The sequence below is a fragment of the Symphalangus syndactylus genome, chromosome 10 (genome assembly GCF_028878055.3).
Source record: "Symphalangus syndactylus isolate Jambi chromosome 10, NHGRI_mSymSyn1-v2.1_pri, whole genome shotgun sequence".
Classification (NCBI taxonomy): domain Eukaryota; kingdom Metazoa; phylum Chordata; class Mammalia; order Primates; family Hylobatidae; genus Symphalangus; species Symphalangus syndactylus.
This window is the reverse complement of record NC_072432.2, coordinates 86,409,079-86,421,591: the sequence shown is the minus strand read 5'-3', so window position 1 is coordinate 86,421,591 and position 12,513 is coordinate 86,409,079. Positions and strand designations below refer to the sequence as shown.

Here is a 12,513-nt window from a genome sequence, read left to right as displayed (position 1 = left end):
ATTCCCACCTCACAGCATGGGGAGCACTGCAGGGGTCAACGTGCCTCAATGCACTTGTGCAGCAACCCTGCCCTCGGGAACCAGTCCCTCCTGGGTCAGTATTGCACCATCAGAGATATTTTCCACTAATGTAACAAAAACATCCTGAAATGTGCTGATTATGAAATGTAAAATATAAAATTCTGGGCTCTCTCCTCCCACCCTCAAATAGGGTAGCAATGGGAGAAAAAATATGAGTAAGCTGTTCTTTACGGCAATGTTATTTACTCAAAACTCTCTGTGGTGAGCTACATCCAGAAACTGAAAACATGCAGATAAAATGAGTGGATAGAGTAATTTTCTATCTGTCAAGTTTAGTAACAAAAAATTAAGGCTTGCATTTTATTTCTCTTTGGGTTTTTTTATTCCATTTTGCTAGTTATTCCTTTTTATTGTATTTTACAAATATATTGGTCTGAGACAGATTGAAAATAACAATAAAACTGGTCCTTCCCTACAGACACTGAAAATAATTACCAACAGCAAGGTATTTAAATAAAATTGAGTTTATTTTCCTAAATATATGAATAGCTGCTGAAGCTCACTTCTAATAAGAGAAATGCAAACTACAAATATACTAAGACGCCATCTTTCTCCTGACTGGCAAAGATCAAAAGGTTTCTGGGTAGCACACTGCTTTGGCAAGGCTGCAGGCAGCCAGAGTCACACATATTGCTGATGGAGGGCAATTTGGCAAAATCCATCCCAGTTACAAATGCAAATCCATTTTTAGGAAGTCGGTCCACAGATATACTCCCACATATGGACAAAGTTGTTCCTTACCGCCTTGTTTGTAAAAACCGAAGACTAGAAAACTACCTACAACATGTCCTGCTAGTCAGTGAGGGCCTGGTTCAGTGAATTCAATACACTCAAGCAACTGAATACTCTGCAGCCATAAAAAAAGAATGAGGCGGCTCTTCCCACAGCCCCTCCTACAAGATACAAACAGCAAGGGGCAGATCGGGACAGATCAGGGTATACTCTATGCCTCCTTGTGTTTTTAAAAACTAAGAGAAAAATATAAAAACAGTTGTTTGTACATGCGTATAACTCTAAATGGAAGCATAAGAAACTATAACTATTGATAGATAACAGAGATAAGAATTGGACACTGGGTCTATTTTCAACATACAACCTTGTGCACATTTTGAAATTTCTGCCACATAATACCTAGTACATAGTACCTATTCAGACACTTTACTTAAAATTTTAAAAAAGAAACTGCGCTTAGCTACTTCATGTATTTCTCAGGAAGGCTGTGTGCGCCAAATGACACAAAAGAGTGTGGTATAAGCTCACTCAAAGACAACATATCTTTTACTACAGGACGTGCTCTCATTCTCAGGAAAAGGAAAAACATTTGTGTCTTCACTAGTGACAACAAAAGCCTGGCCACACACCACCAGCATGTGTCTTCCAATGGCATTTTGGTGAGAAATCATAGCTTCTTCCTCCCTTTCTCCTGCAGCCCTTCCCTAGTTCTCCTTGACTGAAAACCACAGCTGGTTCATAACACACATGCTCGTCTTCTCGCCACTGCTCACCAGCAGGAGTGGTTCTTATTTTATAGACCCAGAGAAGCCTCAGTGACCTGCCCAACACCGCTAAAGCTGGAAAGCAATCACAGCCTGGGATTTCTGAGTCCTAGCTCAGGGCTGTCTACTACAGTGTTCGGTGGACTCTTTCACTAATGGAAACAAGAAGGGCACTGGAAGAAAGTGGTAATGCAATGCCCAGGCAACAGGCTAAGCACTAGCCATCAATCTCTCCGGTTAAGCCCCACAATGACCCAGGAAGGTAAGTTCTCTCATCACCCACAGGCTATGGATAAGACGCATGTCTTTGCAAGGGTAGAGAACATCAAGCTCTCATACCCAATCAACAGTGGTGTAGAAAGTCCAACCAGATCTCAGCCATGTGCCACTTGCCTCCCAAGGAAGCTCACCGACCAGACCATCATCTACAAATCAGTTCAACAAATGGTGCTCCTCCAAGAGCCGATTATTTGAGCCACTACAAAAAACCTCTTATCTGAGCCAATGTCACCCAAACTATGGGCCCTGAATCCTGGAGGGAGGGGAGTTACTCTTAGGTGGCACCAGTATGAACAGTTTTAACTGTAGCAATAATGTTTTTGAAAAGGATTAGAAAAGCATAAAATTAGCTCATCAAACAAATCATTTTGATGAATAAACTCTACCTCTATGTGTTGACATAATCTCAAATATACTTGTTGAGTAAAGAGACAGTTGCAAAAGGCTACACGGTTTTATCCACACACAAACATTGCAATCCATTGCTTATGAATTCATAAATACGAAGTAAAGTATAAGACATGTTTGGTAAACACCATACACCATACCAACTTCAGGAAAGTGGTTTGCTCTGGGAGGAAGAGAAAGGGAAGAGATTGGGGTGAGTTAGTGTCTGTTTTTAAGGTAAAAGAGTCTAAAAAGAGTTAGTGCTATTTTTAAGGTAATGTGTCTAAAAATAAAAGTAAACAAATATGGCTACATTTTAATATCTGTTAAATGTGAAGGATAGGTAAACATATATAACATTTTTTTCATGCTTTTTTGTATGTTAATGTTTTGTGATTTAATTATTATTTTTAAATTTTCTTTTAAAAGCTTCACAGGTGATACAATATAAAGCCAGTGCTGAAAATCTCTGTTCTGAGAATATAAACTAATAAAAAACCTGGCTATTTAATATCAAGAAAAAGTTAAGTTGGTCGGGCGCAGTGGCTCACGCCTGTAATCCCAGCACTTTGGGAGGCCGAGGCGTGTGGATCACGAGGTCAAGAGATCAAGACCATCCCAGCCAACATGGTGAAACCCTGTCTCCACTAAAAATACAAAAATTAGCTGGGCAAGGGGGCATGTGCCTGTAGTACCCTACTCAGGGGGCTGAGGCAGGAGAATCACTTGAACCTGGAAGCAGAGGTTGCAGTGAGCTGAGATCGTGCCACTGTACTCCAGCCTGGCAACAGAGTGAGACTCCATCTCAAAAAAAAAAAAAAAAAGGGAAAAAAGAACAGAAAAAGTTAAGTTACTAGCTTAAATAATTTTACATTCATTTTTTACAAACTTTCACATGGCAGGTAATTTCTTAAGCAATATTTTTTAAGAGGCGGAGGTTATTACCCAAGGGAAGCAATATTTCTCCAAGCATGGTCCTCAGCTCACCTATAACAGAATGTGGAGGGAGTAGAAGGAGGAGGGAACACTAATTTAAAAGGCAGATTCCAGAGCCCCAAGAAGACCTACTTAATCAAACTCTCTGGGTGTTGAACCCCAGAGTCTAAATTTTTAATAAGAGAATGCACATGTGGGCACCATTCTTTGGTACACCAAAGAACCTAAAACCATACATTCTTTGTTTAATGAGGTAATACTCGTCATACTCTGAAAATTGAAATGTAGAGAATACTTTCTAAATATTTGAGACAGTAATTCCACCAGTATATATTCAAGCAGATCCAGATAAAAATTTTCCTGCACTGTGTACCTAACCTGAAGGACAGAGAAATGTATTTTAGGAAGACGACCATCATTTCACAATGCCTTTCTAAAAGAACTTGAAAAAGCAACTGGGTAAACAGGAAAACTCCGCAAGTCCAGCTTTGCTGCTGTTCTCACCAGAACAGGCCCCAGACACTATTTTCACTATAAGCCAATTTCAATTAAACAAAGCAAATGTGGCTTGAACAAGGCCTGCCTGGCACAGACAGGTCTCCCAAATTTACTCTCAAAACTCAAGATATCTTCTCAATGCTACTCTATTGTCTTTTTGTTACTAGTTTTCACCCCTCCACAGTGATTATCTTGTCATCATTTTTTTCACCTGCATCTTCCAAAACATCCCTACCTTTCATGACTTTTGCTTTGGTCTCCTTGATTTTCCTCTTCATTGTCCCTTCTTCTTTTTTTTTTTTTTGAGACGGAGTCTTTCTCTGTCCCCCAGGCTGGAGTGCAGTGGCGCGATCTTGGCTCACCGCAACCTCCACCTCCTGGGTTCACACCATCTTCTTTGTCCCTGTTTTCAAACAAAACCAAAACTACAATCCTGACTTTCAAGCCCTGGAAAACTGTTCTCAGGCCCCTGAGTTGAAAACAAACCAGCATAACAAACACATGAAAAGATGTTCAACCTCCCCTAGCAAACAGGAAAAGTGCAAATTTTAAACCACAAAGGCACAATTTCACACCCATCAGATTGGCAAAACATCAAGTCTAGCAATATCAAATATCTGCAAACATGTGAAGCAACTGGAACCCCCAAACGCTGCTTGGTTGGAATTCAAATTGGTATAACTTCTTTGGAGAGCAATCAGGCAACTTACTAAAGAAGACAATCAAATTCCTTTGACCCAGCAATTCCCTTCCAGGTTTACACCACAGAGAAACTGTCAACTGTCAACTGTGTATACTATACACAGGGAGATGAGTTCGCAACCGTTCATTGCACTAAAACAGCACACTCACAAATTTGTAAACCTGCTTACAACATTAAAATGAACATGTCATAGCATATTTATATAATGGAATGTTATACAGCAGTTAAAATAAACTAGGATTATGTGTCTCTCAATGAATAGCAAAATCACAATTTAAACAATAAAAGCAAACTGAGAAGAATGTTTAGTATTATAAAGCATGTTTAAAACATGAAAAAATACACTATATCTAGTTTATGAATGCATACAAACCTAGTAAAAATATAAAAATATACAATAAACACCAAATGTAGAATGGTGGTCACTCTGTGGGGAGAGGCAATGAGATCAGGAAGGACTCATAGGTGGTTTTAAATGTATATATAGTATTTTATTTCTTCACTGGTTGGGGAGTACACAAGTATTCACTCTATTACTCCACATTTCTGTATGTCTAAAATTCACTATCACTCAGAAAAAAAGCCAAAGTCTGAGCTAATTTAAAAAGTATCTGAGGGTTCTGAAAGTGGCATTGGAACTTGAGGAAGAAAAGGAAGGTTGGCCCCATGAGGGTAAAGTGAAGCTTTGGGGACCACAAAGTCCCATCACCGTGATCTTAAAACTATCCATTGCAAAGAATCATTCTCAGAATTGGGGTAAACTTCCATGTACAGCACTTACAACATCCCTCAAACTTCAAGCCATAGTCCCAGAAGAGAAATATTCCAAAAACCCTTTACTGTTAGGGTTATTCGCTAATACAGAGTTCGTCTCAAGAATGTTTTCGTGGATGGGCACAGTGGCTCACACCTATAATCCTAGCACTTTGAGAGGCTGAGGCGGGCGGATCACCTGAGGTCAGCAGTTTGAGACCAGCCTGGACAACATGGTGAAACCCTATCTCTACTAAAAATGCAACATTAGCCAGGCATGGTAGCAGGCACCTGTAATCCCAGCTGCTCAGGAGGCTGAGGCAGGAGAATCACTTGAATCCAGGAGGCAGAGGCTGCAGTGAAGCCATCGCACTCCAGCCTGGGCAACAAGAACAAAACTCTATCTCAAAAAAAAAAAAAAAGATTTTGCTGATTGATTTTTGGGTGGCCTTTTCTCTTAAAGACCACCAAGGCCTTTCAAACCCTCAGATCAGCATTTGGTTCCACCACAACTGAAGGTTTGTTATAAGAAGCTGCATTAAAATAATTAGACCAGAAAAGTTAACTAGACTAAAAGACACCATCTTTTACATCTCTTCCAGTTAGTTAGCTTTGGGTGGCTTCATGGGTAGGCTAGAGATAGAGATAGGTGGTTACCAAATACCTTTCTGATGATACTAAAGAATTTAATACCATCATGGAAGCCCAATCTATTCACACTAACTAGAAAGACCAGGAGGGGGAGAAAAAGACATCTGAGCTAGAGAAATTTCTCTTAATTGCTAAGAGAATCAAAATTGAAAATGCCCTTCAATTATAACCCAAACATACCAAAATTCCACTTAGTGAAGAATAAATAAACAGGTTTTATGGTATGAGTGAACTGAAGCACATAGTTGCTATACAGAAAAGGTATCATAATCTTTCATTCTTTTTTTTTTTTTTTTTTTTTGAGACGGAGTCTCGCTCTGTCGCCCAGGCTGGAGTGCAGTGGCGCAATCTCGGCTCACTGCAAGCTCCGCCTCCCGGGTTCACGCCATTCTCCTGCCTCAGCCTCTCCGAGTAGCTGGGACTACAGGCGCCCGCCACCACGCCCGGCTAATTTTTTTGTATTTTTAGTAGAGACGGGGTTTCACCGTGGTCTCGATCTCCTGACCTCGTGATCCGCCCGCCTCGGCCTCCCAAAGTGCTGGGATTACAAGCGTGAGCCACCGCGCCCGGCCCTTTCATTCTAACTAAATACCAGCATTCAATTTTGTTTTCTCTGAGGAGTCCAAGAAAAACAGAAAAATCCGCAGAACTAATTGTCAGGTCCCGACCTAACATAAACCTCTACATATGAGACCAGTGGGGCCAGAAAAACAGAATTTCTTTTCTTTAAACATTAATCCACCTCACCTCAGATTGTATTTTCTAACCCCAGCAACTATCAGAGTAGACCCTCACATGACTTTACACCTAGCTGATACATTAACTAAACTTACAGTTGCCAACTATCTTTGAGAATGGAAAGCATGAATAACAGTTACAGAGGAAAAGGCAAGATATCTGTTCCCCCAAATCACAAGATTGACATATTTTTTAATAATTAAAAAATTGTTTCCAACCATTCTCAAAATACTTGCCTTAGGTAAGTAGTTGACTTATCAAGATAAAACTATAAAAATTCTCTAGTTTTGTTTCAAAATGTTGATGTTTACTTTCCCTTTATTTCAAGATAACTTCATTTATTTATATGTATATGTTTTTATTTACATGATTTTATTTGTTTGTTTTTGGTAGAGATGGGGTCTCACTATGTTGCCTAGGCTGATCTTGAACTCTTGGGCTCAAAGAATCCTCTTGCCTTGGCCTCCCAAAGTACTGGTATTACCAGTGAGCCACCATGTCCAGCCTACTTCATGTATTTAAAGGAACTAAAATCTGGCACTCAAACTGATGTCAAAAATTATCCTGAGGCTGTTCTACAGATGCTAAAATGCTAATATGTCATAAGTTCAATACAGTTTTAAACAAGGTAGTTAGGTAATGAAGTGGTTGCTAACCAATTAGGAGGTGCAGATTTTCATAAAGGCTTTATCTAAGAAATTCTACTACGAAGCTTTTTATGACCAAAAACAGAAAATCAGTTTTACAAGATGAGAAAACTAAGGTCCCCGGAAATACAACAATTTGCCCAAAAGCACCATTAGATTCATGCTTAACTGGAGAGACACCCAATGGTGCAGATTTCAATTCTAACTCACATTGACTATAATCATGTCCTCATATAAAATAAAAGCCAGAAGTAGAACATGTATCCAACTTTGGTCAAACGAGAATATATTTTTAAAATGTACTGTTGTGTTAATTGGTCTTTCCACTGTACAGCTGCTGGGAGTTTGTTCAACTTCTATCTGTGCTGATATAACACTGTATTGAAATTGTTTCATCTTTACCAATGTTACACCCCCAAGATAAGGAACAGCTGAGCCCCTTGGGGACAGGGACTCACCTCATTCATTTATTAAGCACTTGAGTATAGTCTGTGCCAACACCAATATAGCAGGTCCTCAACAGACGGCCATTTATCGGAACAAAACTCGTAATCATTTGATACACAGCATTTTCTCACAGGTACATCTTACAGCATTATTAACAAATGAAGTAAGATTAGATGATCTGGACCAATTTGCATTGGTATGTCACATTTGGTTTCTTCTAACTAATGCTTCCTTTTTAGAAAATTTCTCAAGCTCTTCAAACAGAAAACTTAAAAAAACCCAAAAACAAAAACTTTCCATTTGCAGGGCCATAAAAATATATAGGAAGTTAAATCCATTGGTCTGGACAAAAATCAGAGGATTATCAACAGAAGACATTTCCTCATGCTTGGTAGCAGCTAGTGCATTATGAAAATTACAACATACCAGCCAAACAAGCTTTACTATCTCTGAACCAGACACTGCTGTGTGGCCAAGCTGCCTTGCCCTGAGCAAGTTCATCAAGAATTACCATGGCAGGAATTCACACGGAAGAAAAATTAAAACAAATAGAAACTAGTACTAAACTTCCAGTGGACAATAAAACTTCAGCAAGTGGGTGGGTAAGTGGAGGAATGAAGATATTTTCCAAGTTTCCTATATCTAAAACTGGCACAAGAAGTATGGGGAAAAGAGGGGATGTTTAGTTCTCAATCACACGAAGTATCTGCTACAAATTTGGTTTCTGCTCTGCTGGGTCCTTTCTTATCTGGTGGAGGAAACAAATCCGCTTTCAATGATAGATCTTCGTTTTTTCCTGTCACCCAGAAAAATGGTACCTTCTAACATCCTTTCTGAACACATATCAGCCTGTTCAAAATATGTTAAATGATCTGCTTAAAAAAAAAAAATGCAATCACCACTTGCTCTTACTACAGCTACTCAAACCAGCTGGAACCAAACAAAGTTAGGAGCCCGAAGGGTCAGTAAGAGGCCCACAGAGGAGCTAAGCAGTGAGGAGGGACCTGTAAGACACCTACCTGGAAACAATTCATTATTGAGCAAAGAATCTAAAGAGAGGTCCAGTGAATATTTAGGTCTGATCCAGTGAAAAGACAGCAGTTTCCTCATACCCAGCCTTCTCCTCTGGGAAGGAAGACTGGGAGGGGCAGCGGGGGCGGTGGGTGGGGGATTGACCTGAGCAGGGGGCGGGGTTAAGGATTCCCACTTCAGCCTTCCTATACATGGGAGGTGTTTATATTAGTGGTTGCTTCCACCAGGTCTGAAATGGCATGATCTCCACTGTCCCTCAAACACCTGGTAGGTGACATAACAATGAGAAAGATGATGTTGACAATGACACTCACTGAGTTCTAGCCATGTACCAGGCCCTGTGCCCGAGTAATACAACAATATTAACATCTCCTTTTGGTAGATAAGTAAAGTCTAAGACTGGGCAACTTGTTTAAGGACACAAAGCCAACATGTGTTAGAACCAGGACCTGCCAGGCATGGTGGCTCACAGCAGTAATTTGGCACTTCGGGAGGCTGAGTTGGGAGGACCACTTGAGCCCAGGAATTAGGGACCAGCCTGGGCAACATAGGGAGACCCAGTCTTTATGGAAAATTTAAAAATTAGCCAGGCATGGTGGCATGTGCCTGTAGTCCCAGCTACTCAGAAGGCAGAGGTGGGAGAATCGCTTGAGCCTGGGAAGTGGAGGCTGCAGTGAGCCACCATGTTCATGCCACCACACTCCAGCCTAGGTGACAGTGTGAGACCTTGTCAAAAAAAAAAAAAAAAAAAGAACCAGGACCTGAACCCAGGAAGTCTGACATTAGAACCCAAACTCTGTCACTCTCTCTAGACACGGCGTCTAAATAGAACATCAGACTCCTTACTTAATGAATTACTGGTTCCTCACTTCTGATGGTCCTAAATTTGGTACCTTTTTAGGTCTCCGCCTGAGATGTCAACTCTCAGGGCAGTATTGGCCTGCTCCTCTCAGGTCCTCCCCACACCCTGTCTCCCTGACTGAGTTTCACTGAAACACGTTATGACATTCAGCCCAGGTGTGCCAGAAAGCCCCAGCAGCACTGAGGGCGGGTGGGGGGGCGCGTGGGGGGAGGTTGGGGGCTGGCTTCCCCTAGGGGCATGCTAGCTCTCAAGTTTCCAGCCTGCTTCTACACAGAGAGGTGTAACCACACACAAGCAGGACAAGAACACCACCAAGGGCTGGGACGGAGCCTCACTACCCTGTGGTATCCTTAGGCCTGCGGCCACACCAGCAGACACGGAAGAAAGAGTATTCAAGCTGCTCCCGATTCACAGTTCCCTCAGGAGCTGGTCGTAGGAGAGAGAAACTGAGAGGGCATCACCTCTTCACAAGCAGGCCCTCCACAGGAATAAGAGGAAACCTGTCTCCTCGCAGAGAAAGGGAAAAAGAGAAAACAGAAAGGCTCCAGGATCCACTCCCGTATGGAACTCGCCCGGCACCAACCAGTACCTGTGCAGCTATCACTCTGGGAGGCCCCAGCATTTGCTCTGCTGGCCGTGACAGTGGCACGTCCCACTGTGCTGAAAGCTGAAGCGGGTCTCAATTCCACCCCTGAGCTAACACAAGGCTCCTTAATGCTCCTCTGCCATGTGTTGATCTTGCAACAGAATGTGGGACAGAAGATTTAAAAAGCTATGTGATGGGGGAAGGGCAGCCAGATCACCTTACACCAGGGCTTCTCCATCAAGCTTCCCTGGATTCCCTTTAGGGGCCAGTATTACTAGCTTCAAGGGAGGTTTTCCTCAAACTGGCACTGTAAGAGCACGTGTTGCCTCCGGGGACCCGCTTGGGAGGGGGCTGGAGGGGGGGCGGGGTGCAGTCTAAAGAGTGTAGGCAAAACACACATCATCTCACCCTGCAAGGGACAGCAATGCCTTACTCCAATCTGAGCTCCCCAAAGGCTCTGACAAGTGGAGGTGCCAGCAGGGTCCAGCCTGGGGACCCAAGGGCTGGAGGTTCTTCCTACAGAAAAAGGGAAAGCAATGGGGGAAACCCAAATTAAAGTGACCACCGCGTCCTGGGATCTGACTGCATCAGAACCCAGTGATGTCCCTGGCTGTATCCATGCCCGCCGGCCTCCCCTAGGTCTACAGCGGATCAGGCAGGATAACCCTGCAGACCTCCTCCAAGCCCACAGCCGGCCCCGCCCTTAGGGCCTGCAAATATTACCGCCACAGAGCCTTGTCCCTTTTTCACAGATGAGGAAACTGAGGCATGCGGAGCAAATTACGGTGCTTTTTCAAACCAGGTTGAAGTTCACTTCTCCAGCCACAATTTTGCACTTTTTTACAGCTTTATTACATTTCCGATTTCTCCAGATACACAATTGCTGTTGCAAAGTGAATTTTAAACACCTCGGAAGGACTGAACTCAAAATGAGATGAGGGTGCCCCCCACCTCCAGCTTATCCCCCACCCCCTCCCCGGGGACGTTCAAGTTCGGTCGCTTCCCTTCCCTCAAGCCGCTTCCACCGCAACCCGAGGGCGGGGGGCGCAGCAGCGCGGCCCCGGGATCGCCGGGCGGGCTCCGAGGTCCCGGGGCTGAGGCGGGCACGGGGGGCTCGGGGACCCTCCCCGGCCGCTGAGGGGGCTGCGGCGGCCCGCCCAGCTCGGGGGCCGGGAACTTCTGGCGGCGCGGACCCCGCCGCCCCCGCCGCCCCCGCCGCCCCAGCCACCGGGAGTGTGTGCAGCTCGGGCTTCCCTTTCTTTGCCTCGCCGCGAGTCGGGCGCGACCCCGAGGCGGCTCGGCCACTCACCATATTACAGATGGAGGCGATGTTTCGGACAGTCATTAGTCTAAAGGTTGCAGCTATCCCTCACCGCCATCTTTACAAGGGGAAACCGGGACTGCCCATGGTGGCGCGCTGGCGGGGAGGCCGGGCGGCAGCGCGGCGGCCTGGGGTCCGGCTTTCAGTTTGGCTGGGAGAGGGAGGCCGGGAGGAGGAGGCGGTGGCGCGGGGAGGGCGGGGAGGGCGGGGAGGGCGGGGAGGGAGCGCGGAGGGGCGGGGAGTGGCGGAGCGAGGGAGCCTGGGCCGCGGCCGGCGGCGCGGGGAGGAGGGGCGGCCCGGGCGCGCCGCGTGAGTCCGAGCCGGCCGCTCAGAGCGCTCGGAGCTGGGTTCCCGGGCCCCGCCGCGCCGCCTCCCTCCCCGCCCGCCCGGGCCTGGCCTCCTGCTTTTCCATTTGATTCCCTGCCTCTCTCTATTCGGACTGGAATGCCGGGCCAGGCTCCGGGGCGCGCCGCTGCGGCAGCCTCACCTCGCAGGTACCCCCGGCCGACCCCGATGCGGAAGCGGCGGCCCTCGTCGGCCCTCCTTGCCGTCGCGGAGCCAGGGAGCCGGGGACGGCACAGGGCGCGAGGTGGGGAAGCGGGCGGCCCGGGCGGGGGCGAACCCGGGGCCGCCTTTCGTCCTCGCATTTTCCTCGTCGCCTTCCTCCCACCGCGCCTTGGCAGCCCCCAATGTTTATTTTTTGGCGAGGGGTAGGGGTGGCAACGTCCAACTTTTAGTTTCTCCCGAGGGTTCCAACCAGATGGCACCGGCGGGGACCTAAGAAGTAAAATGGGGCGAGGACACTGGAGCGGTCAGAGAGCCCTCGCCAGCTGCGGGCCGGGCGCCCGAGAAAGGGCGCCGAGAAGTCAGAGGAATCCGGGTCTGGGCGGAGGCCAGCTGCGGCGCGCTCGGGCAGCTTGTGACTTTAGCGGGTCCAAAGGAGACGTTCCGGTTCCGCGCAAGCACTAGGGACTGTCCAAAGAGCGGAAAGAACGAAAACGACACTTTTCCATATCTTCAAGGCAGGCATACCCCTCCCGGTGGCACCCAGCCTCTAGTTGTTGAGATGGGCGCTGTATGGGATCGTGCACATTTC

The 12,513-nt window shown here is 45.7% G+C and overlaps 1 protein-coding gene across 3 annotated transcripts in view; it reads right to left on the bottom strand.

Annotated features, from left to right (window-relative positions):
* USP46 (ubiquitin specific peptidase 46) overlaps nt 1-11,756 on the bottom strand; it is a 69,378-nt gene extending 57,622 nt beyond the window's left edge. The window contains exon 1 of one of the 3 annotated variants that reach the window (XM_055294741.2): nt 11,406-11,756. In XM_055294741.2, the coding sequence (XP_055150716.1) occupies nt 11,406-11,441 (36 nt within the window). In that variant the 5' untranslated portion in view covers nt 11,442-11,756. Of the gene's footprint in view, nt 1-8,635; nt 8,953-11,405 lie in introns of those variants that run through there. The other 2 variants (XM_055294743.2, XM_055294742.2) reach the window with 2 other exon arrangements.
* Nucleotides 11,757-12,513: the final 757 nt, after the last annotated feature.